The sequence below is a fragment of the Lactuca saligna genome, chromosome 9, assembly GCF_052625555.1.
Source record: "Lactuca saligna cultivar CGN05327 chromosome 9, ASM5262555v1, whole genome shotgun sequence".
Classification (NCBI taxonomy): Eukaryota; Viridiplantae; Streptophyta; class Magnoliopsida; order Asterales; family Asteraceae; genus Lactuca; species Lactuca saligna.
This window is the reverse complement of record NC_136425.1, coordinates 163,551,741-163,579,225: the sequence shown is the minus strand read 5'-3', so window position 1 is coordinate 163,579,225 and position 27,485 is coordinate 163,551,741. Positions and strand designations below refer to the sequence as shown.

Sequence of the window (27,485 nt, the reverse complement as noted above, 5' to 3'; positions counted from 1 at the left end):
TAACTTGAATATGATGATGTTAAAATTGACTCAAAGGGGAATGTATAATCGTGGTCATTCAAGTGATGTTACTAATCCGATAGGTAAAAAGAAGGCTGCAGATATCGGTAGCAATGGAGACTGAACGTTCGTTCGATTTTATCCACGAAAAAGAAAACCACACGGTGAGGTCGGTGAATCTGTAGTAGTACTTAAGGGTCTTCAACGAAGGATCAATATAGCTGTTTGGGGACCTATGAACAAGACCATCATTAGTGATGGTGAAGATGTTGTGGTTTGAATTTGGGATACAAAGATACATTTTCTATGTCTAATGTAATGCAGTTAAGTTTTTAACACAACCATCTAGAGTAATACTTTGTAGAATTTTCAAAAAATCTTTCAACAAACTGTTATCTTATTCTTAGGGTATGTGAGTTTGGGAATTAATAAAAGGATTCATGCATATGAACTATTCTCCTTTATTATTTTTCTCCAACTTCTGGATACAATCTTGGTGAAGAAGATGAATGGATTGACTTTGTAAAATATTGATCTCCCAACCAAACAATATTATTTGAAATTATTCAAAATCGGTTATTACATTGGAGGTTTTTAAATGCTGCAGCTAGGCCTCCATGTCGACTGTTGAAAGCGTGAAAGAGGTTCTAAGGTAAGGAAGGAGCGTTGTTACATGGTAAGTAGTTTGGACATAAAAATATTTTTCTCTCTTAAATATTTATAACCTAAAACAAAGGTATAATTATGAATTATCAATCTATTGTTTTTTTCAGTGGAAGAAAAAAAACCCTTAAATTTTCTGAAATAAAAATCAGGACCCTTTAAGAAAAAGAAATACAAATCCTTTGGAATGAGTCAAGAAAAGTGTTCGTAACTTTTAAATTATCTGAAACACAAATCCTTTGGAATAAGTCAAGAAAAGTGTTGTAACTTTTAAATGAAGAGAATAAAAACCTTCAAACTCTTAATTAAAACACCTCAAATACTTTTCCTATGTAAAAAGATTATTTGTTTCTGAAATCTTAAGTAACGACAAAGTAAATAAATTCAAGTACATGGTATTAATAATAAAAAACAACTAATAAAGACTATAAAGACTCGAGTTTCTAAGTGAACGCAAACTTAAATTAAACAGATATACATAGATAAACTCGGCCACAAATTAATACATTCAAGATGATTGCAAAGGATGAAATTAACCCATATAAAGTTTTTTATTACGAAAAACATTTCAGTGATGTCTTTCACATGGTATTAGTGGTTCTAAATAACTCAAGGGCGCCACCAGTGTGTAACCTATGAGAAGTTCGAACATGTCTGTACTCTTTGAAATCTATGGGAACATAAAGACGAGGATGTTCCGATCCCACAAGTTCCGGTGGTGCTTCCACCTTCTTGTCCTTCGGTCCTAACATGAACAAGACTATCGAGTAACGTGTTTTCGGTTCAAAAGACCAGACTCTATGTTTCACGCTACAAAATCTCCCATTGCTCCATGCCTTGATCATTACATTTATACAATTAAATCATAATAAAGAAAAAAGGTAGTAAATGAATATGTTACTATATACTACTGTAGGGAAAATGACTTAAAAGTCCAACGAAGCTTTCAAACCATTAAAAAAAATCCCAATAATGTTTTATCAGCTCAAAAAAACCTAACGAACTTAACTTTTTGTCTAAAAAGTCCAACAAAGAATTTTGTTTTGTTTAAGTCGGTTGGGTTTTTTTTTAACAGTCAAAACATGATTGGAGTTTTTTAAACGTTTTGGAAACTTCGTTGGTCTAACAAGTCATTTTCCTGATACGGTAATGAGCTACGTCATTTGTTTATCTTATTTGACTTTCAGGAAAGTGTAACTTAGTTGAGCTTTTTAGATAAAATGTTAAATTTCTTGGGTTTTTATTGAACATACAAAACATGATTGAGGGTTTTTGAATGGTTTGGAAACTTAATTGGGACTGTATTACAACTTTCTTTCAGTGGAAGGATATTACCTTGCCAATATCGCCGATATTCACAGCTAGGCTACCGGGAACGGGGTCTACAGAAATTATCTCACCGGAGTATTTATCAACCACTTGTAGACCATTTACCTTTTCGTCATCGTGTAAAATGGTCAGAAATGTAGGGTCGGAATGCATGCCTATGCCGCTTAACCCTACGCTTTCTTGACAATAATGGTATTTGTTCATTCTCATTTGGCAACAATATCCGTCGAATAAATCTCCGGCTAAACCACTACCTTCCATTAATTTTCGGCCAAGAAGTTTGGCCACATCACGAGTAGCTTTCATATACGTGTTTATAATATCCCTACAACAACCAATCAAACTATTGAGTTTATATTCTTGATTCTCTTTTTTATTGAAATTTATGTGTTTTCTAGTTTTCGTTAGTGATCAGAAGAGCATATAGTTGGAGGGAAAACTGAAAAGATACCTTTGGTGAGGGGAGGCTTCGAGGAGATCATAGAACTCATCGGGTGAAAAGATATCGTCGATGCTTAAAGTCTCGAAAAATGGAGTTCCTGGGTTGCGTTGAAGGTAGCCCTTACCTTGTTCGCTATGAACTGTCCGTTTCTTGATCTCATCGGGAAGACTAAGAAGTGAGGCGATCACCGCCTTCATCTCGGCCATGAGCTCCGCCGGAACACCATGGTTGACCATCCTAAAACAACCCCATTCTTCACAAGCCTTCATTATTTCCTCAGCCAATCCATCACCCTTTTGCATATCGATCACAGGCATCTCGTCCCTCGCCATCTCTTAATTTCTGATATTATTATGTGCTCCCCAGTGGAGTAATTTTCTATGTTGGGATACAAGAGTTGATATATATAATAATATTTGTAATCCAATATATTTAATTAAATAATTCGTACGTAGCTGCGCATAAATTACTATTAATTTTAACTGTTAAACAAAATAGCACGTATATTGGGTTGTTCTTTTTGTAGGTGGTGTTATATTCGCGTCGGTGTATTTTAAGTTTACCATATTTATTCCAGTGTTTGTCTTTTTGTATATGTTTTTTTTCTAGCAATTTTTTTTGTTAAAAAACATACCGTGATCAAAACGGTTTACTACGTAACTTTCATTCGTCGTGATCAAACTTAATTTTATAATTAAAAAAAAAAATAACAGTTGTCCAATTCTGAACTTCGTTTTCAATAACCTAAAAAAATCAAAACAACAGTAATAATCTAAACTAGATAACTAATATTGTTATCCAGTGAAGACTATGAAAACACGGCTTGTGATTCAAGACAATCTTTCTTTTTTGGAATTTAAAGAAATGACACGAGTGGGGTTGTGTTTTGTCATTATAACCTTTTCCGACGCCTTCTTGACAAATTCACCGTTGTTTGTTGTTTTCATTGGTGGAGCAATTGAGAAAGCATATCAACGATGTGCAGTGTGGTATATTACCGTGTCCTTTTGTTTTGGAATATAGTTGATGAACAATTCTTATGAAGATACTAAAATTTTCAGCAATCAAGATATTATAAAAAAAAGCCATTAAAGGTATTTCAGCAAAGAAAATAGATATTTCAGCATAATGAAGCAGGGGTGACAATTTTCAATATGATCCCGGACACTATACGAAAGTAAAAATGTTTGAGTTCAGATTTCTGAAGCCAAATAAATGAGTCGTGCCGGGCAGGCATTGGTGGGTCCGTACTGACGACTTTTGTCCCGACTACATTTTCGACTTTTACCAAGAGAACTGTGCACAGACGATTTTTTACAGACGATATATCGTTTGGATAACCTTTCCCGACAACATGTCGTCGGTATAGTGTACAAAATTATCGTCTGCATGGATCTCGATCCTTGTAGTGTTGATATTTGGGTTTGTGAGTCAACCCGTGAACCCATTTAATTTTTTAATTTTTTAAAAGGGATTACCATTTTAAAGGTTAGACGGGTCGTGTTTAAGTTGATGTTTTCAACCCGCCAACTCATGAACAAATAATTATATGGGTCATATACGAGTTGATGCATTTTGACCTGCAAACCCGAATTTAACAAGATTACCACCCCTAAATATAAGTCTGTAAACTCCAGTTCTTCCGATTTGAAACTAATATTTTATTTCTCATTCTTCAACTACAACCACATTTCTGTTACTTTAGTTCCGAGTTTTATTGTTCCAACCTCAAATTCTCATTTAAGTTATTCTTCTTCCACTCCAACTGCTTCTCCTTCACTTCCGAATGCATATTCCTTAACTCACAGTGCATGTCAAGAAACAAATCTTTTTAGCTTTGTAGATTATGTTCATCGTTTAGCGATAAGAAATATTTAAAGTCTTCGTTATTTTCCTATAAAAATATCATGTTTAAGGCAACTGTAATTAATTTTTTTAGTCTACTATAATCCCTATATACATATATACTGTTAACACGATACTTGAAATAGGGCATCCAACAAACCTTCTACTAGTGTTTCATAGACTAAAATGGGGTTCCCCACTGCCCACTGCAGATCCCTGATATTATGAGGTTTTTGGGAGGAGCTTACATTTCGCAATGATAATAAAAAACCCCTTTGGAATTGCATTACAAATCCTTTTCCTTCATTGCTAGCTCGACATATAGATGAAGAAGAGACCATTAAGAAAAAGAAAACGGTGAATAACAATGTATCAATATGTTTCTTTTGGATATTAAAAAAAATGTCATGTGTCCTTAAGATCTCGTGGGATACCACCTCACAACTATTAACAATTTGCAAACATTTAAATGCCAATATGTGATACAAAGACATTTGTGTCAAATTGTGATATAATTTTTTGAAAGAAGGTGTTCCCATTCAAATGTTGTTTATATCCTTATCATAATATAAACCGCAAATTGACGGAAAATATTTTGTGGGAAATATTTTGTGATATGCGTATGTAGCATCGTCACCAGATTTTGGATTAACAAAATTTACATTTAATTTATTGCTTAATCAAGATGTCAGATTGTTTGTAACATCCAAATTTTCAAACAAAAATTTTCAATTTTAATTAACTAAAAACATTGTTCATAAAAACTCATCTTAAGAAAGTCATAAGTATCAAATACAAATTATCATCATAATATCAGAGTGTCTCATAAATATTCGGAATCATAAATTGCAGGCGAATGTGTACAATCAAGCCTTTGCTTTATCCCGACCATCAGAAGTACCTGAAACACATTTAATCAACAACTGTAAGCACGAAGCTTAGTGAGTTCCCCAAAATATCACATACATCACAACATAAACAAATAGTTATGAGTTATCAACAACCTTGGAGACTACCTGAAGTCTCAATGGACAAACAACACGCCTTATGGATTATCAACAATCCCGAAGACTACCCGAAGTCTCAGTATGCACAGTAACACATATCACAGTAACAACAAATAGGCTCAGTTGGTCAACACATATATTATAACACACAGGTAAGAATAGATAGGAGATCATCTCAAATAAAAGATTGATAGACCTCATACCTGCACTGTCGGAACTAGACTCCACATATTAATCACATCAAATAACTCTAATTAACAATTAAGGTAATTTTCCAAACTAAACTATTCCAAAGCCAATTCTAATCCACAATTTGGGCAAAATACCATTTTTCCCCTTCCAAGACCAAACCCCCACAAATTGACCCAAAAGCCACACTTTGTTAAAATGTCAAAGGTCAACACAGTTGACCTTATGTGCGGCGTACCAAGGCTCTATGATAGGCGTAGTTTACAAAGTCTGAAAATGATTTTCCAGCTGGCTATGCTAGGCATAGCGAGATTTACGCTCAGTGTACTTGGCCAAAACTCAAATATCAACTTTTGAGTTCTTAATCAACAAGACACTTTATCCTAACCTTAGATCTAAACCTAAAAGGCATTCTAATTCATAGTCTCTAACTTTATGCCTTTGCATGGCTAAAGATAGCTCAATCCCAAAACCCTAACTTCTTATATCACCAAAAACTCCATAACTCATGTATGGATAAAGGAAAAGACCAAGCTTACATTTTTATGACACCATGCACTCAAAAACATCTGAAAAGACAGATTAAATGGTATGAAGTAGTCCATACTCACAAAGACAAATTTTTTGAGATAAAATGAACATAAACTTAAGCTTAAACAAGATCTAGCAAAACAAGCCTCAAGGTATGAACTTTATACCTTCTGTAGATGAAAAATGAGGTGTAGATTATGTATCCAAGAGCTTAAATGCATCTCCACTTCTTCAATGATCTTCCTTCACCACCAAGAACATTAAAAAATCACTAAAAAGCTTCAAAACTCACACTCAAGGGTTAAGGTTTCGATATTAGGGCTAAGAGGGATGGAGGATGGTCATAATAAGGTCTAAAGGGGAATAAGATGCTTAAATAGGGAAGACAACCCCAAAAAATTAGGGTTTAGGAGCAACATGAGTATGACTAAAGTACTCAAGAAGGTTCGCGATTTGTATACTGACATACACCCGACGTACACTACATGTACGCCCAACTCAAGGACTTACCTTGAAATAATTTGACATTTTAAGGTTTAAAAATGGAAATACCTGGAAACAGGTGTTACAATTCTCCCCCACTTGAGTCAGACTTCGTCCTCGAAGTCAGCCTCTACAAAAAGATCATGGTAATGCTCACTCATCTCAACCTCAGGCTCCCAAGTACACTTAGAGTCTTTTCAATGTTGCCACTGAACTTTGACCAAGTTCACAACCTTATTCCTCAAGGTCTTCACCTTCCTATTTAGAATTTCCATCGGCCTCTTGATGTAATTCAGGAAACCATCGACCTGAATGTCCTCTGAAGGAACAACAACTATCTCATTGGCCACATACTTCATCAATTAGGAAACATGGAATGTGTCATGAATCTGCCTTAACTCCTCTGGCAGCTGTAACCGGTATGCCACCTTGCCCACTCAGGCTACCACTCTAAAAGGGAAAATAAACCTGGGGCCCAACTTGCCCCACTTCCTGTATCGGACAACACCTTTCATAGGTGATACCTTTAGGAGTACCAAATCTCCAAATCTCCAACCTAAAACTCTAACTCAGAGAGTCGCCAATTCGTGTAACTCTTCTAGCGACTGTAGGATGTCAACAACCACTGTCTAACCTGCTGGATAAACTCTTTCATCTTTAGCACTATCTCAGTGCTCCCTTTGACTTTCTTACAGACCACTCCCCATCAAATAGGAAGTCGAGACTTCCTCCCATATAGGAGTTTGAAGGGAGCCATGCCAATACTAGCATGATGGCTTTTTGTTGTATTAAAACTCAACCTACAAAAGGTAAGAGTCCCAGATCCCTCCAAAATAAAAGATTTAGGCTCTTAACATATCCTCAAACTTCTGAATAGTCTGCTCGCTCACCCCGTTTGTTTGTGGATGGTAAGCGGTACTGAAATGCAATCGGATACCCAAATCCTCATGAAACCTCTTTCAAAATTTGGAAGTGAAGCAAACATCCTAGTCTGACACAATGGAAGTCGGCACCACATGGCGAGCCACTACCTCTCGCACATAAATCTTATCCAATTTATATAAAGAGAAGCTCTCACATATGGCTAGAAAGTGAGAAATCTTCATCAAACGATCAACTATCACCTAAATAGCATCAAAACCCTTTGTAGTGGTTGGTAACTCTTGTTGGGTTTAATGTGTTGCGTCATGGTCTGTTCTTTTGTATATCCAGTTTTGGGCCTGTCTAACTATGATTGCAGATTAGGGTTACGTACTATATATATAGTGCATGCATGTATGCCTCAGTATGATTGATTAATTATCTTTTGCATTGTAACTGTAAACACCTCTACGAACGAAGTTCTTAATCGAGCTCTTCTGAGGTGTCAAAGTTTAATCATTCGACATCATTCAAACCATTCTTATGTTATTTATTGTTTTACTGCTTGAATCTATCGATCTTTAAGGAATATTATTCTAACAATTGGTATCAGAACAGGAGACTGTGTTACTCATATGCATCTCTTCTGTGTGAAGAATTCTTTAGGGTTTCCGCTTTTATCAATAATTGATAAAACCCTAATCTTTAGATTACAAGTCTAATTCTAGCAGATCCGAAAAAACAAGCTCATCATGTCACACGATGACTCTCAAGCCAATCCCATTAACATCTCAAACAACATTGGATCCACTACAAGGGTTCCTATTCTCTACACTCAAGACTACGAAGTATGGGCACATCACTTTGAAGATTACGTGATTGGATTTGAAGATAATGGCTATCTCATCTAGGAAGCCATTACGATCGGTCCATTCATCCATTCCGGTACAAACAGGACAATAAAAACTCAAAAGGAATATAATAAGCTTTTATTGGATGTAGAAAAGATACCACAAGATGAAAAAGATAAGCTGGCATGAAATCTCAAAGCTTTAAGGATGATCCGGTTTGCCCTACCAGCAAACACCTTCCGTCTGGTCAGTTCATGCACTACTACAAAAGAGATATGGGACAGACTAAAAGAACTGTATTCAACCGATGAAGATATAGAGCACTCAGTACAAACCTTGTTGCTCTCTGAGTTGGTGCCTTTGCTTAAAAACCTAAGGAGAATCTTCTTCAGACATTTGATCGTTACAATCATTTGCTCAGCAAGATAATGAAGCATGGTATTGAAAGAAAGGAGATTGAACAGAAAGTCACGTTTATGAACGGCCTAAGACCGGAGTGGATGGCAGTGGTCTCAACTGTAAGGTTCATGAACAGTTTAAGTCTTACTCGCTGGCAAAACTGATGGGAATCCTAAAATCCCATGAAAGCACAGTAACAAAAGAAGCGAGGTCTGTGTCCGGCATGGGCTCATTAGCCCTTATCTCGAAAGGAAAGAATGTGATGGAAGAAGAAGTTGATTCAGATTTGTCTGAGTGTGACCTTACAAGCGAAGAATATGTAATGATGGTATCCAATCCTAAGAAGTTTGCAAGAAGAAAATTCCCTGTCAATAAGAACCGAAACTGGAAAGGAAGCTAAAACTCAAAAAAGATGAAAGAAGAACAGAAGAACGTTACCCAAAAGGATGATGAGAAGAGAGAAAGCAAGCTGGCAGGAGATTCTGGATATGATTATAATTACTATCACCTCAAGAACCACTTTACCAAGGACTATATGCTGAGAAAGATGGTAGAGAAAAAGGACAGTGAAGATGACGAAGCCTATTACCTGCGAAAGTTGGATGAAATAAAGAAAAAGAAAGCAACAAACAGCTCAATGAATGCTTTAGTTGTGCAGGAGAATCTGGAAAATGACGAGTTCGGTGGAGTTGAAGTCTGGTCAATCGACTCTGAATATGAAGAAGTAAGAAAGCCCTCGCATGGTAGAGCATATGTGGCTAGAGAAGGAGTCAGTAGTTAGGCTGGGAAGTGCCCGATGGTATCTGAAGAAACACCAACCTAAGGTGAGTATAAGGAGCCGAATCTGAAAAGAGACAAGTGTTTTGCAACCCAATCCCGTGAGCGAAACAATCAACGACTCCAATCGTTTCATCAACAAGGTATAATTCATCCTAGAATCATTGAAAGTTCCTGTCACTAACTATGAAGAAGAACTAAACAAACTAAAATTTAAATTTTCCAACTTATGTGGTAGTCTCATGCAAACCCGACTAGCTAATTCTAACCTAGCTGATCAACTCAGCAGGGAGCCTTCCAAGAGTGAGGAAAGGAGAGCATAGATACAACTGAAGGAGCAAGAGTTAGCTAGGGCTAGTGATGAGATTATTTATTTGCAAAGAGACAATTTAAAGTTTTTGAAACAATGAAATGTTTTTTGTTTAATTACAAAACGCTTATACGCTAACATAACTCAACTTCATCTAGATTGTCAAATAGGGAAAAGGCTTCATAAGATGATTTTACCCTTTCTTGAATTTAAGGATGATGAAGTTATTGCTGAATATGAATCAATAATTTCCTCTGACGAAATTTCAATCACTTACAAATATGAACTAGACAAAATTGAGACCTTTATCGACTCCAAGAACACAAAAGTATGCTTAAAAATCTGTTGGATGAAAATGATAGGTTGAAAATTAAGTCCGACACCATACGAACATTTGAATCGTCACATGACAAACTTTGCTCAGATTATAAAATAAATGTCGAAAACATATCAGAATTCGATGAGGAAAGTGAGATGAGCGAAATATCAGTGGAAGATGTAGTTGATTGCTCTGAGTTCTTAAAGAACGAAACCGAGAAAGAAGAACCCCTTATATCTGAAAAATCTGTTGAGTATGCTCGCTTGTCGAATGACAAGTCCAAGAAACTCAAAGAGAATGCAGTGGTTTATCCAAAAGTTCAAACCATGCCAAATCAGGTTTATGCAACTATAGGAGTAACTGGAAAACAAACAGTAAAACTAAAAATCCTGTTCGATAAAGACAATGCTGACAGGTGTGATAACTATGTTTGGTATGCCCCTATCGATAATGCAGACGAGACCGTCGGTCTGTCAGAACAAACCTCATGGAGGGTAAAGGGAAGATATGTAGCAGAACCAATCAACAAACCCTCAAGCTTTGACAAATTAAGCACTAGTGGAACCAATGAGATACCGGAAGAACTAGGAAAGAAACCAAAAGAATCAAAGAAAACCATGAATTTGTCTCCTAATTCAACCGAAACTCAAAAGAAGAAGCAGCAGTCAAGCTTTAACATTCATAAATCTCAAAAGCACCTGGCTGAACAGAAATAGGAAAGAAACCGAAGATACATGAAAAATCTGAGTGAGCGAAAAAGGTTTTGGCAGTCTCAGAACCCTAACCACATCTCTACTAAGCAAGAAAAAAATATAAAAGGAAGTTACAAGTTCAAAAATAGACAAAAGTCTAGTTTCGGTCCAAACTCTTATTATTCGCGAAACAACAAGCCTAGCTTCAGCACACATCAGAACCGAACTTCAAGCTTCGGTTCTTTTACTAAGTATGAGAACCGAAAGTCAGGTTTCGGTTATACTTCATGTCCTCAACAGACTCATTCAACGAAGGATGCTAAAGGAAAGGGAAAGCTTGATACTAACACTGACATAAATAATATCAAAAATTCTGAATTTCCCACAACTCAAAAGAACATTTCAAAACCATCTAACATTACATCATTTGAAACACTAAAGTTTAAACAAGATAAAAATAATATTTAAAGTGTACACCATTAAAAGAAAAGATGAAACTACTTTAATAAAAACAACTTATTTAGTTGATCTTTCTATTGTTATTCCCTTCTCTGTAAAAGACTTACCTGGGACCAAGAAACTTTGAGTTCCTAAATCTGCTTAAATTTGCAGGTTATCAGTGACGAACAGTTTGATGATGAATGGTATATAGACAGTGGTTGCTCGCATCACATGATAGGAAGAAAGGAAGAATTGAGGGAGTTTCGGTCCCTTAAAGATGGTGGATGTGTAAAGTATGGCAACAACTCTTATGGTATGATCAAAGGTTATGGAATGATAACTAATGGAGATTTCACAATTCGAAAAGTGGCATATGTTGAAGGATTGCAACACAACCTCATAAGTGTATCCCAATTGGTTATGGGAACAGGACTGAAAGTCTCCTTTTATGACGAAGGATCAGAAATCATTGAAAAACAATCAAAAAGAGTCTTGTTAAAATCTGAACGAAAAGGAGAAATGTACCCCCTTAATCTCAATCCAATTAAAGGGAAACCAGCTATATGTCTGCTGTCTAAAGCTAATTCTGATGAAAGCTGGTTGTGGCACAGACGATTGTCACATCTAAACTTCAAAGACATTAATAAGTTAGTGCTTGGAGATCATGTTCGAGGCCTCCCTCTGCTCAAGTTTGACAAGGAACACCTATGTGTAGCTTGTGAGAAGGGAAAACAAAACCGAAAGAGCCATCCAACACTTATCAACACCAAGATCATTGAAGCTCTTGAACTTCTGCATATTGATTTATATGGACCTTCGACTATCAAAAGCATTGGTGTTAGTAAGTACAAACTTGTCATTGTCGATGATTTTTCTTGTTTCACCTGGGTTTACTTTCTTAAACAGAAATCAGAAGCTACTCCCAAGTTAAATATGTTTATCAAGCAAGTGGAACTGCAGCTACGAAAAGTGGTGAGAAACATCAGAAGCGACAATAGACTTGAATTCAAGAATAAAGAGCTTGAAGACTTTTTGACCGATAAGGGAGTATCTCATAACTTCTCTGCTCCCTATAGTCCACAACAAAATGGAATCGTTGAAAGACAAAACCATTCCATTTGTGAAGCAGCCAGAACCATGCTGAGCTTCGCTTACCTCCCATTATACTTCTGGGCGGATGCAGTTGCTACTGCTTGTTATACTCAGAACATATCATTACTGAACAAACGATTCTCAATTACTCTGTATGAGATTCTGAACAACAGAAAGCCCAACGTCAGATTCTTTCATGTGTTCGGTTCAAGGTGCTTCATTCTTAACTCTAAAGAGAACCGCCACAAGTTCGATGTTAAAGTAGATGAAGGAATCTTTCTAGGCTATTCACTCACTTCAAAGGCTTATAGGATTTTGTATAAACACTCCAAACGTATTGAAGAAACATATTACGTAACCTTTGATGACCTCTACATAAAGAAAGCTCAAGCAAAAGAAAGTGCAACAGAGGAAATTTTTCCTGAATCAGGATAGGTCTCGGCTCCCATTTCAAAAATTTTCGAAGAGTATATGAGGTTATTTGATGAACCAGGAAAAGCTACACACTCCGAGGCGAATGCAACCGACAAAAAAATAGACCATTTGAAAAAGATTATCGAAGATGCTGCAAAAGACATGGAAAAGGATCCTACAAACCAATATAATGATCAACCCTCCGAAAAACCTCCAAGTAAAAGTGCAATATTCGAGAGGGAGCTCATATGTGTCTCATCCAACCAAGCAAGAGAATCCAACTCCAACCGAGCAAGAGAATCCAACTCCAACCAAGGTGGAGGATCCTGAACCTAACAAGGAAACCACTTCATCATCTGAGGGGGAGAATGAAAATCCAAATGACGAAGATGAGTAATTAGAATCTGAAGTAGAGGTAAATGCAGAGTTGGATCCTACCTATGACCCTGACTACCCTCAACTAACTAAGTGGACTAAAGACCATCCCAAATTACAAATAATAGGAGAATCATCTGAACGAGTTCTTACGCATTCTCAACAGAAAGCGAAACAAACTGCATTATTCTCTCATGTTGAATTTTGGATGTTTAATTCGTTTGTATCCAAAATCGAACCAAAGACGATCAATACTGCACTTGATCATGCTGATTAGGTGCAGGAAATGCAAGATGAACTCCATGAGTTTGAACGCAATCGAGTTTGGAGACTAATACCCACTCCAAAGGATGTGTCTGTGGTAGGATTGAAGTGGGTCTTTAGGAACAATATGGATAAAGAAGGTAATGTCATCAGAAATAAGGCTCGTCTAGTGGTAAAAGGATATTGTCAAGAAGAAGGAATAGACTATGAGGAGACCTTCGCCCTCGTAGCTAGATTAAAATTGGTTCGAATCTTTCTAGCATATGCTGCTCATAAAAAAATCGAAGTTTTTCAAATGGATGTGAAATGTGCATTCCTCAATGGAGAACTAGAAGAAACGGTGTATGTGGAACAACCACCCGGGTTCGTCAATAAGAAATACCCTGATCATTGCTATGTATTGGATAAAGCTGTGTATGAACTGAAGCAAGCGCCAAGGGCCTGGTATGAAACACTAACTCGTTTTCTAAAAATGTCTAAGTTTAAGCAAGGTTCTGTTGACCCAACATTCTTTCGGAAGAAAGAAGGTGAACATCTTATGATTGTTCAGATTTATGTCAATGATATCATATTCGGCTCCACGAATCCTAGCTTAACAACTGAATTCTAGAAGCTGATGGAGACTAAATTTGAAATGAGCGCAATGGGTCCTATTAACTTTTTTCTTGGATTAAATATTAGACAGGGACTAGAAGGCATTTTCATTAACTAGGAAGCTTACATGAAGGATCTACTAGAAAAATTTGGAATGAAGGGTGACTCAAAGGTTTCAAGCCAATCCAAGAGAACCTCACATGGTGGCAGTAAAGAATATTTTTCGCTATTTGAAGCGAACCTCGTCGCTCGGTCTCTGGTATCCAGCTAAGTCAGGTTTCTTTGTTCAAGCCTTTTCTGATGCTGATCTGGGTGGATGCAGTCTGGACCGAAAGAGCACAACTGGTGGATGCCAATTTCTTGATGGCAAACTTGTTAGCTGGCAGACAAGAAAGCAAAATTGTGTGTCTCTTTCAACAGCCAAAGCTGAGTATATTGCGGCTGCCTCATGCACCTCACAAGTAATATGGATACAAAGCCAGTTAAGAGACTATTGAATAAGTATGAAGAAGATACCTCTTTATTGTGACTCAAAAAGTGCTCTACGAATATGTCACAATCCAGTGCAACACTCAAAGACCAATCACATTGCACTAAGATATCATTTTATCAAGGACCATGTTGAAGAGGGGAACGTAGAAGTCCATTTTGTTCGATCATCTGATCAACTTGCTGATATATTCACTAAAGCCTTACCTGAAGCAAGCTTCAAATTTTTTTTACAAGGTTTGGGGATGATGGAAGCAGAAACAGTACCAAATTCCAATATCTCTCACTAAAAATCAAACAAGCAAAATAGAGCAACCGCTGGGTCTATTTCGGGTCCAAATTTTTCGGGAACCGAAATGAACCGAACGCTCGGTCTATTTTTGCTCCAGATTTTTTAGGAACCGAAATGATCTGGATCCAAAGGCTTGTGGATCCCTAGAATTCTTTAGGAAGGAGGATCCTATTGTTAGTTTCTTGTCATTAGGATCAGAGAGGGGGGTTGCACCATGTAGTTAGGATGGTCGGGGTAACTCAAGAGGAGGAGGTCAGGATTCCTTTAGGTGCTTTTACGGGTATGTTATCTTCTGTTTTCTTGTGGGTTGTTATCGAGAATATGTATCTCTTTGAAATTTCACATGGATTTGAGTAAGTTATATATCGGGTTGATTTTCTTCTATTATCTGGGTTATTTTATCAAGGGTTGTGTTTTGCCATTCTGCATGCCGAAAGTCTTCAATGAATCATTAGTGGATCATATCTCGTTGAGCTGGTTTCAACGTGTTCAATTATTGTTCAGGGCTTTTTCGGGATCAATTCAGGGGTATTGCTTGGAGGACCTTTGGTTAGGATTAGCGGGTTAACTCTCTAGTAAATTCAGGGTTCATTTGTTTGTCTTTTGATCTGGTAGGATCGGCAGTCGTCCATGAAAGAACTTTTGGGGGTTCAAACACTACTGTTGATAGGATAGGAGCGGTAGCAGGATGATGGTGGTTTCATTTGCATGAGTTGTACAATTTTTTTATCTTTTGATCCGGTGGGATCGGTAGTCGTCTATGAAAGAACTTTTGGGGGTTCAAACACTACTGTTTCTAGGAGAGGAGCGGTAGCAGGAAGATGGTGGTGTCATTTGCATGAGTTGCTTGGTAATAGGAAATGCTAGGGGAGGTTTATATTCGTATACGTCGTAGACTCTTAGAATCTAGTGACTCCTTGAGAATGGAAGTTGGGGTGAATATTCATCAGTCAGGGCAATGGTTATAGTTTTTAGTCACCAGCATAAGAATTCAAGGAACTGGTTTGGTATCATGGGAGGTGATTTGAACTGGTTAAGATTTCAAGAGTATTCTTCAGGTCTTCAGGAGTTAGGTGATCATTGAGTTTGGCTAGTAATGGAATGCTAGTATTGGTAAGCGCAAGTCATAGGTGGTTCATGTTGTATAATGTTTGTGGGTTGGGAATTCATAAAATTTATGGGATGAGAGAGAGCTTCGTCAAATCCAAGTGTGGGAGAATCGATCGGAATTTCGGGAGTTGGATTGGGTGTGGAACTAGGGAAAGTTTTACAACCTGGTCAGGAGGGAGATGAAGTGAGAGTTTAGGAAACTTCTAACCGTTGGTCGGCATCTCCTTTATTATGCATAACAGACTTGTGGTTGAGTCCAGGTCGGTGGCTTTGTAATTCAAAGCATGACTCAAGCACCTGATTAGATGCAGGTTTCGTCTTAGGATGCATGGGGTTAGGATGCATAGGGTGTGGTAAGGCCATGGGTGGTTAGAAGTATTGTAAGACAGTTCATGCCTTGGTCATGCTGGTCAGGATTGTTGAGGAGTATTTATCTGTTTTAGGTTGAGGACCATTGGGGTCCGGAGCGGTGTCGATCTTGTGTAGCTCTAGAGGGGTGGTACCCGTGGGCGAGGCCACTTTATGGTATAGTTTGAGTGGGACCTGTGGGTGAGGCCTGTGTAAGTACAACAATATAGGTGGGAGCTGGTAGAGACCGTTGGACATTGTTGATTTGGAACTCGTGTGTGGAGGCATTTGTTATTTAGAGGATATGTCGGGTCACTTGCTGTTTTCGATTAAATATTCTCAAAGTAAATGAGTTGACCTTGTTGCACAGATCTCGTCTGAGTCTAAATGTCGTTGGGATAAGTCTTCTACTCAAAGGATTATCTGAGCCGTCTGTCAAGTATAAGTGTTCTGCAGTGATATTTGGTCTGTGATTTCGTTTTCTAGTGGGAACCTCAAGTAATCAGAAATTTGGTTAGTCAGTTGGGAGATAAGTGAAATGGATATAGCAACGGTTCAGTATGAGCAGCCTGTCAGGCAGTCAGACCATCTCAAGACTTCAAATTCCAGATTGAGTAGATGTGGTTATTTTGCAAAGGATTATTGTCGGATGGTGAAAGGATTTGTTCATATTCAGGTTGGAGAGCCCTACTAGGGTTGGTTTCGGTTTCCTTTGGAAGGCTATGGTATGCTCCAGTTCGTGGTCATGTTACATAGGTTGTTTGGCGTGCCAGGGATGGTAAGGAATGATTTTGAGGATGAAAGCAAATTTAAGTGGGGGAGAGATGTAACACCCTGTTTCGAATTGTTTCCCATTGCAGGGTGTGATCAAGGAATGGGTATTAGTAGACTTACAACCCTTAAAGAATTGAGGATTTGGCTCATTTGGAGGTGGATGATGTAATTGTTGGATTAGTGTCTAAGTCCATAACTGTTTTGGTATGTACTTGACCCGATTTTGAGCATGGTCCTTTTGGGTTGCCTTCACCATAGCAATATGTAGGATGATTTAAGGAGAGAAAGGTTTAAATATGATTTATTAATATATTATGAGAATAATATATTAAAGGAGAAATCATATTGTTTAATTAATATTGGTCAAGAATTAATTAAGAATTAATTTTGTGGTTAAAAGAGATTAATTAAACTTAGGGGACTGAAGTTGTAATTATAAGATAATTATAATTGGGCTATGGATTACCTAATAATATATAGGTTGAACGAATTCTATGGGAAGCCCATTAGAAATCGTCCAAGGGATATGTTTAAGGAGTCCATGGGTTGCTTAGGGCCTAAGCAGTCAGATTAGGGTTTCCTAGTTGTAAACCCTAATAGCCTACATGTATAAAAGGGACCCTTAAGCCCCAAAAACGTGGACAACACTTCCATTAGGGTTTCCAGCCGTTTTTGGTGCCTCTTTTTCTTCTCCTCTTCATCCAAGTTGCATATGGTGTTTGTGACTCCATTAGAGGTACTACACTTGTGGTACTTGCTTTCAAGAGCTAAGGAAATTCAAGGAACTAGTTGTTATTGCTATATAACAACAAAAGGTATGTATTCTAGCTTTATATATGAATTTCGAAAATTATAGTAGCATGCCAGGTTTCTTTTTGTGTTCATAAAGTTGTATAACTAATAGTGAAAACATAGATCCAATACTAGGGTTGCATGCACACATAGGATTGTTTGTATAAGACCCATCAGTGGTATCAGAGCCATTGGTTTTTGTTTTCAATTAGCTTTTATTCAAATTTGTGAACTTGACATGTTAGGGTTTATGGCTAATAAACCCTAAAGGCTAGGTAATTTTCGCAATCCGGGTTGCAAAACCCTAGATGGCGATTTTTGCTAGGGTTTCCCAAATCCTTTCCTTAGCCTCCAAGATTTTGAAATCTAGGGTTATCCAACCCTTGGATTTCGAAATTACCTCCTTCCCCAAGGTTAGATCCTAAATTTTAGGGATTTGGATAATCCCATATCTTGTAATTATCTTTTAATTATTAAATATGGTAATTAAAGATCTTGAATTATCCCATCCCTTATTTTCGAGATTTAGAGAGGGATTCAAGGGATTAGGATATCTTAGATGTATAATTGGTAATTATCCTCATGATCTAGATAATCCCTTGTGATTTAATAATTTAAATTAATTGTTTAATTTATGGTAATTATTAAATCAAGAGTTTTAATATTTAAAATTTTTATTTAAATGTCTTAAATTCGAAAATTTTAAGTGAGATTAAAACCTAATTGTTTTGAAGAGTTTCAAAACTTGCCCTCAAGTTTTGGAATTTAAATTGTTGATTAAAAGTTAATTTTGAAAGTCTAAATTCCAAAACCCTGATTTTGAAAAGTTCAAATTAAACCCTTATGGTTTTATTAAATTAATTAAGTGTATAATTAAAAGAGATTTAATAAATCCATAATGATTTTGGTTAGTTAAAAGTATAATTTAAACCACCTAGTATTTTAAAAGTGTACAATACACCCTTATACTATATATAACATTAAAAGTTTAATATTATATATGTATAACTAAAAAGTCAGTCTTACCGTTAGTAGGCCTCATTCACGAAACTAGTCTATAAGGGGTGTTTAAGGAAATTGCCTATAAAATGGCGATTGAATGGGTATCCACTCTTACCCACCGCACTCTTGACTAGTGGAGGGTCGTTAGCCGAACGGGTAGGATAGGACAGAAACCTTCCATTATAAGTATAATGAAGTACAAAGTAACTAAATGCTTTTTCAAATTCCCAAATCATAGTTACTTTAGGCAAAATGTGAAATTGTATGCTAACCCATGGAATTACACTTCGTACCCTTGTCAAACGTTAGTGGAGCGTGTGTGGTTAACCGACACACTAATTTGGGGATGACATTGGTGGCAAAGGGTGGCTCGATGCTTATCATAGATCAATGGAGCGTGTGTGGCTAACCGGCACATTGATTAGGTGATAGTAGCATTGGGTGCACCACGTGATTCGTATGGTTATTCACACCTTGTTTGTGATTCTCGGCATCCCAGTCACGAATAGTAGGGCATAATCGAGATTAAACATGCCATTGAAGAGTTCAATGAGTCTCAAAAGATCTAGGAGTTTCAATTCATTTAAAACTTAAACTTCTTTTTCGTTTTTCATGGTGGAAATTGGTAAATCGTCATTTACCTACCTTCAAATATTCTGCAACTAGATTACGGCATCCCTCTTCTAGGTTGTAGAGTATTGTGTTGGATCCTAGCTTGATGTTTCATTTGGGTGTTGCATCAAGAATTCTAATCAACTTAACTTGAATTTTCTCCCGTTTTGTAGATGTCTGAATCTTACAATGGTCTTCCCAAATCCTTTGGAACAAGCTTTCCAAATGAAGATGACGTTCCGAGATACGATCAAGGAAATGAGAGTCATGCTTCACTTCCTCCACCTCCTCCAATTATTCTCGCTGACCCACAAGTTCAAAGGCTTGAAAAGTTCAAGCTCACTCAAGCCCTTTTGGCAAGTAAACACGAAGATGGGAAACCTGTGTGTGCGCACGTCTTAGAGATGAAGTCATACATTGATAGGTTAAACATGTTGGGTGTCGAGATTTCAAGTGAGTTGGCTGTTGACTGGGTTCTTCAGTCACTTCCTGAATCATATAGTGAGTTCGTTAGAGAGTACTATATGATGGACCACGACGTGACCCTAATTGATCTCACCTATTTGCTTATAGCTGCTGAATCAGCAATGATTTGGCGTGCTGGTCAAGCAAATTTGTCTAGTGAATCAAACTCCCAAACTTCAATGGACACTGGCAACATTGGAAGTCCAGAAAGAACTAAGTCTGTGATTGTCCGATGTGTTGTGCCAAAGGAGTCTATTTGCTTTTATAGCCAAGAGAAGGGGCATTGGAGACGAAGCTGCCCTAATTACCTGAGAGATCTAAGAGATGGGAGAGTCAAAACGTATGGCTCTACTTCAGGTAAAATCCATTAACTAACTCTTTTAAGTTCCTATTCTAGATTCTTAATACATGATGTGATAATATTACATTTTGATGTTTTGTAGGATCGAAGAAAAGAGAGGAAGCTTGAGAAAAGAAGTGAGCTGAATCTGATCATGAAGAAATGGATTTCGATCGCATTACTTGAAGAATGGATTCTTGAGCTACAACTTGGAGTTAGAATAGATTGTTAACATAGTTTTTCAGTTGAATTGCATTGTAAGGACAAGTTTTTTCCGCAATAAAATAAATTTTGATTTTGTCTTATTTATTTATCCTTACAATGAAATATATGAAAAATTGATGTTCATGTACTTCTATTATTAGCAAAATGGATTTGATTCTTAATTATGGAAATGTCAAAAGTGTACCAAATAGGGAGACTTTGTCATCGCCCAAGTTTCAATTGGATAGAAACTTGGAATCATGCAATGTGTATTGTATGATGAATGGAAGACTTTCACATTTGGGAAACTTAGACTAATTCTTTGGCAAAGTGTCAGTTGAAGGACTAGGAGATCAAGTACACTAGGTTGTGCGTTGATCAAGTCCACCACAAGAGTGACAAAGATATTCGTCATGATTTACTAAAGTTTAGTAAATGTGATTATACTTATAAGATTAAGTGTAATTCTGAGATTGATTGAAATAGTTTCAATGAATAGTAGAACGAATAAAGAAGAATTGAGTAGGCAGAAAGATAAAAGTTTCTCTTTTCTAGGAAGAAGGGAGAGTACCTTTTATTGTGTTTTATGATAAGTCTTAAAGATTAAGAACCATGTCTCAATAGATCCTCTAAGTGAGTATTAGTGCAATTGCATGTCTAAGAAGAGGAATCAAGTATTGTAGAAATGGATAATCAAGAAGTCAATCACACTTCGTTCCAATATCAAGTCTTAAAGTCAAGATTGTGACATTGAGTGAAAAGTTTTAAGTAGGTTTATAACACTCATCAAATATGGAACTTGGAAAAGTTTTCTTATTCTTGTACATTTGAGATTGGTAAGTTGTGATGTCTTGGATAAGACAAAGACCAACTAGGACCAACTTGTGAAGTGTTCTTGTCTTGATAATAACTGCACTGACTCTTGAATATTTGATTGTCAAGAAATGTTTCTTGACAAAGAGAATCATATATGTCAAGAGGTCAGTGGGAGTTTTAATGTTTTGAAAAAGTTTCAAGAACAAATCAAATAAACCTTATCGATCATCACTAGCGCACGAGTTGAGGTTTACAACCTATCGTGTTGACATTATTTTGATTCTGTGCCAATCCAATCGAGTTAATTATGCATGTGAGTTCTATGAATTCTCATTTGAATGCATAAAAAGCAAGGACCTTGATCAATGAAAGTACATTGATAAGAAAGGGTGAGCTGCTTAACTACTTGGAAGACGTGGTGGGCAGCTGTGCTACCATAAGGCAGGAAATCAAGATTAAGAAAAGTCAGTCCATATGAGTTTGAATTTGTCATAAACTTTGGTTTTAACAAATTCACATGGATAGGAACAAATACACCATTTAAATCTAAGTGTCATAAGATTTCCTCCTTCATGAAAATGATTGTGAGGAAATACTTTCACTGAGAAAGATTTTAAGAAGATAGTGATTGTAAAATTGCATTCTCGAATTTGATCATGGTTACGGTATCCCTTTCCATAATTTGAATTGTGAGGTTTGGCAATTAGTCTTAATTGTTAAGACACACATATGAACTATCTAAGGCAAAGGTGTATAAGTTCAAGAAGCCTTGATAAAAGATTATCAAAGCACTAAGTATTAGAAACATGGACTTAAGAAATTCAATAGTTATTGTCTTTCTGAAAGTTAAGATGTTTATGAATACATGTCGAAGCTAGTGGGAGCATAAGTGTTATGTTTTATAGTAATCATCATGATAGTGGGAGCATAAAAGTTATGATTGTATGATTATTATGGAAAGTATTGCAAGTTAGCAATATTAATTATAGAAAAACAAAGATTCAATTTGCAAAGTTGCATGGGTTGAAAAGTTGTTTTGCTATAATTAAGGGAGAGAATATTATACTCCGTTTCAAAATCTAAAGCTTAGATTAAGAAATTTTAATATTTTCAGTCAAAGGATACATTGTGTGTTCTTAAAACGATTATGATTACGGCATCCCTCTTCATAGTTCGAATTATGAGAACATGACACATAAAATATTATGGCAAAAGATTGGTAAAGTATCATATCTTTATGTAAGACATTATGCATCATGTCCCATACGCTTTGGGTATAGGATCGATTGCAAATGCTATAGTATTTTACCATTCTAAAATTTTCCAAATGTCTAGCGCATTTAGAGGGAAAAAGGGACTAGAATTGGTTTTGACTAAAATAATTAAACAACTATCAAAGGACAATCCAAAGTTCGAAGAGAATTGGTCGCTTGTGAGTAGTTGGAAGTATAGTATTGGAAAATATGGAAATGTTTCCATATTGGATGGACCATATCGACATCATTACAAATAGAAAAGATTCTATTAAGAATGGGTTGTCATGAGGAAAATATGGAAGCGTGTTCATATTAGGAAGTAAATATTGAAAATCTTTGTCTAGATTAGAAACTTTTATGCAAAAGGATGTTCAAAGGAATGTACTTTGAGTGAGAGACATCATATCTAAGGAATTGTCTTGTAACAATCTCCGATAGAAGACTTTGTAATATCATTGGCAATAGTGCAGTGACATTATGAAGGGATCGTTGCATAAAGTGTTAAGATCTAGCATATTCTATAAGTAACGAGAATTTGATATTCTTACACTTATGAAAATGGATTTGGAGTTGTGAAATGAGAATGATTGGAAATGTTTTCAATTGATCTATTTCACAAAGCATGGACCATAGGAAACACGGTGTGCATGCTTAGAGCATGGGACAATTGTTGTTGTAATTCAAGCAATGAGTTGATTATCCGAAACATTAAATGATAAATAATGAGTAATCAATATGGTGGATAAATAGAAGGGTTTTATTTACTCTCACAAGTTTGGGCCATATAGGATTAAGTATTGTTGTTATGTTTCAATTTGCATGTTTTGACTTCCAGAATAACTAGGTTATTCAAACATCCACAGTTGGTCATACGTTGGGAGTAGGTATGAATAAAGACTGTCATGAATCTGTCTGTAGATTGTCTGAAGTGTTTAGACATGGCACAAGTTTGCTGCAGAGTTCGTGAGTGCTTTGATAAGATTAAAGTATTGGATTAAACCCACGCTCACTTGGATCACTTCACGGTTTTATCACGAGTGATTAGTGAGACGATAATATTGTATATTCTTGAAACCGAGACGTGTGAGTTGTTATTTGTTGGTCAGTTACACATTGATAATAAGTAAACGCACCAGTAACTTGGTGTTATAAAACTTATTGTTGTGTGTGATTCAATCAGTAAATGCAAGAGAGCATTTGAGTCGAAGTTTATCCATTCCTTTTACCCAAAGTGGGATAAAAGCGATATATGTGGGCCTCTCGATGATTTAGTGATGACACCTAAGCGCTTGGCCAAGCCGGGACTAAGTTGATGTGTTCAATTGTAGTCTGTTATCAGTCGTCATGAATCGGAAGTCGGGAAATAGTATAGAGAGAATGATTGAAATTCATGTCTTTTGTCTATACGATATCTTGAGAATGGAGGAATATATAATCCCTTATCTAGAGGACACGCTATCTGATAAAATCAGAGTTGATAGCGGCTTTTGAAAGCTACGATTGTTGATCAGGTTCTGAAGTCATACGGAAAATAGTTATTAGACTTATCCAAGTGGGAGACTGTTGGATTAGTGTCTAAGTCCATAACTGTTTTGGTATGTACTTGACCCGATTATGAGCATGGTCCTTTTGGGTTGCCTTCACCATAGCAATATGTAGGATGATTTAAGGAGAGAAAGGTTTAAATATGATTTATTAATATATTATGAGAATAATATATTAAAGGAGAAATCATATTGTTTAATTAATATTGGTCAAGAATTAATTAAGAATTAATTTTGTGGTTAAAAGAGATTAATTAAACTTAGGGGACTGAAGTTGTAATTATAAGATAATTATAATTGGGCTATGGATTACCTAATAATATATAGGTTGAACGAATTCTATGGGACGCCCATTAGAAATCGTCCAAGGGATATGTTTAAGGAGTCCATGGGTTGCTTAGGGCCTAAGCAGTCAGATTAGGGTTTCCTAGTTGTAAACCCTAAGAGCCTACATGTATAAAAGGGACCCTTAAGCCCCAAAAACGTGGACAACACTTCCATTAGGGTTTCCAGCCATTTTTGGTGCCTCTTTTTCTTCTCCTCTTCATCCAAGTTGCATATGGTGTTTGTGACTCCATTAGAGGTACTACACTTGTGGTACTTGCTTTCAAGAGCTAAGGAAATTCAAGGAACTAGTTGTTATTGCTATATAACAACAAAAGGTATGTATTCTAGCTTTATATATGAATTTCGAAAATTATAGTAGCATGCCAGGTTTCTTTTTGTGTTCATAAAGTTGTATAACTAATAGTGAAAACATAGATCCAATACTAGGGTTGCATGCACACATAGGATTGTTTGTATAAGACCCATCAGTAATTTGGATGATCCAGGTATTTGGTTTGTGTTTTAGAGCCCAAGGGTATCGGTAAAGGTGTTAGTGTTGGAGTAATGTCTAAGTCCATAACTATAATTGGTAAGACTTGACTCGACCCGACATGGTCCATTTGGGTTGCATGGCATCATGCATTTGGATAGACTAGAATGAGAGAAATAACACTTAAGGTTTGTTAATATATTATAAGTTATAATATATTAATAAGATTATTTAATTAGTATTGATCAAGAATTAATCTAGAATTAATTAAGTGATCAAAAGAAGACTAATTAAATATATAGGTTGATTGTGTAAATCATCCATACTTGTATAGTGGGCTAATGCTCCATGGATTATCAAGTTAGGCTAAAACCCATATGATGCTCCATGGTGTATTTGAACACATGGATCCAAGGAAATGGAAGGCCATGACAATTAGGGTTTACCCTAATTGTAACAACTATATAAGATCATATTCTTTGGGAAAAATTGGCCACTAAGTTAGGAAGAGAAGGGCTAATCGATTTTTAGAAGTGTGGTGTTTCTCTCTAAGTCTTCCAAGTGCATATGATGTTGTGTGAACCATTTGAGTTGTCACACTTGGGGCACTAGGCACTCAAGCTTCATGAAGACATTCTACATCAAAGAGGTATGTATTCTATCTCGTTATATTCATTGTTTTGTATGCTAGATTAGTATAATACCTTGGATGTTCATATTTGCATGTATAATAGAGAAAACATAGATCCAAGGTATTTAGGATTGCATGCACACTTAGGAGTGTTAGAATGATAAAAACCCAACAGTGGTATCGGAGCCTAGGCTTGTTTTCTTGTTATACTTGCTAACTGCTCAAAAAATCGAAGCTGTTTGCTGTCTGATCATCAGACTCGGCGAGTCCATCAGGAGACTCGGCGAGTCCATGCATAAAAGTGATCAAAACGATCCAACTCGCCGAGTTGGTTCGTGCACTCGACGAGTTGGACCCCCAAACAGCATATATTTGACTTTTTTGGCTGGAATTGGACTAGGAACATTACCCTAAGATGTTTTTGGACTTATAAACTTGTTTTTAATGTGGTAATGTTCATGCTAATCCAATTTCTAAGGTAATTATCATAATTTCAAGATTTGTATTAGTTTGTATGTTCATGCTGATTTCTTGAAGATTGATGATTTGGATTATCTTGTTCTTAGATTAATAGAAAAGTTGTGTGAAATAGTTGATTTCAATCCATTTTAATCTAAGAGTTGATTCCAAAGTGTGTTTTTGTAACTTGTCCTCAAGTTATATGAAAAGTCACATTTAAGAATCATAAAACTCATAATAGTTGGAAAAGGTTACAAAATGAAGAGTCTAGTTCTAATTAGATGGTTTTATGACTCCATAACTTGTCCTCAAGTTGTGGAGGTTCAAGAGTCTCTTCATAAAATAATAAATAATAAAAAAATGTAACATTAATTAGTTCCATAAGTTACAATAAAAAAAAGTTATTTTTTTTTATTATTAATTAGTTTAAAGTCCTCCATAACTTGTCCTCAGGTTATGGAACTTGAAGAGTTTTTAATTAAAACTACTTTAAACTCATAAGTTATGGAATTAATTAGTTTTGAATAGTTTCAAAACTTGCCCTCAAGTTTTGGTATTTGAAAAGTTTCACTTATGAATACTTTAATTCCATGTTAGCCCTTAGAATTTTAAAAGTTAAAATTCAACCCTTATACTTTATAATATTATAAGTTAATAATATTTATATATATGTATAAGAATAAAGTCAGTCTTACCGTTAGTAGCCTCATATTCACTCACGAGGTCGGTCTATAAGGGGGGTATAAGGTTACTGCCTATAAAATGACAGTTTAATGGGTGTCTACTCTCACCCACCGCTTCCTTGACCGGTGGAGGGTCGTTAGCCGAATGGTTAGGACAAAGACTATAAGTTCTCCCTTCATTAAAAGTATTAATGATAAATACTAAGTAACTAAACACCTATAATTCCCAATCATAGTTACTTAGGAAAATGTGAATAAGGTTCTAACCCATGAAATTACACTTGGCACTTTGCTTAAGTCGGTTGGTGGAGCGTGTGTGGTTTACTGGCACACTAGCTTGATTAAACAGGGTAGGCGATGGGTTTCTTAAAGTTTAATCATAGGCCGGTGGAGCATGTGTGGTTTACCGGAACATCGGTTGGGTGATAAACATTTAAGAGTACCAAGTAATTTGCATGGTTACTTCACACCTTGTTTTGTGATCCTCGACATCCCAGTCACAAAACCTGAAGGGCACACTCGAGACTGAAACATACTATTGAGAAGTTTAATGAATCTCAAAAGATTTAGGAGTTTCAAATCCAATTAAAACTTAATAAATTATTTCATTTTTCCATGGTGAAAATTGGTGAATCGTCATTCACCTACCTTCAAATATTTTATAGCTTGGATTACGACATCCCTCTTCCGAGTTATAAAATAGTTTGTAGGTTCCTAGCCTTAATATTTCATATTAATTGTTATATTAAGGACTTTTAATCAACTAAACTTGAATATCTCCTAAAAGATGTCTAGTTCAGATATCTATGATCTTCCCAAATCTCTTGGAACTTCACTTCCTCCACCTCCTCCAATTATTCTCCCTAACCCACAAGTTCAAGGTCACTAAAGCCCTATTGGCAAGGCACAATCTAGGTGTGATCACATCTTGGAGATGAAGTCACATATTGACAAGCCTGGATAGTTGGGTGTT

The 27,485-nt window shown here is 36.3% G+C and overlaps 1 protein-coding gene across 1 annotated transcript; it reads right to left on the bottom strand.

The window, feature by feature from the left end:
- Positions 1 to 1,098: 1,098 nt before the first annotated feature.
- Positions 1,099 to 2,889, bottom strand: LOC145017273 (2-oxoglutarate-dependent dioxygenase DAO-like). Its single transcript, XM_078975331.1, has 3 exons — positions 2,444 to 2,889; positions 1,999 to 2,317; positions 1,099 to 1,499 (listed from the first exon to the last, which is right to left on the bottom strand). The coding sequence occupies exons 1-3, from the start codon at positions 2,764 to 2,766 to the stop codon at positions 1,245 to 1,247; spliced, it is 897 nt and encodes a 298-aa protein (XP_078831457.1). The 5' UTR covers positions 2,767 to 2,889; the 3' UTR covers positions 1,099 to 1,244.
- Between the last annotated feature and the right edge of the window lie 24,596 nt (positions 2,890 to 27,485).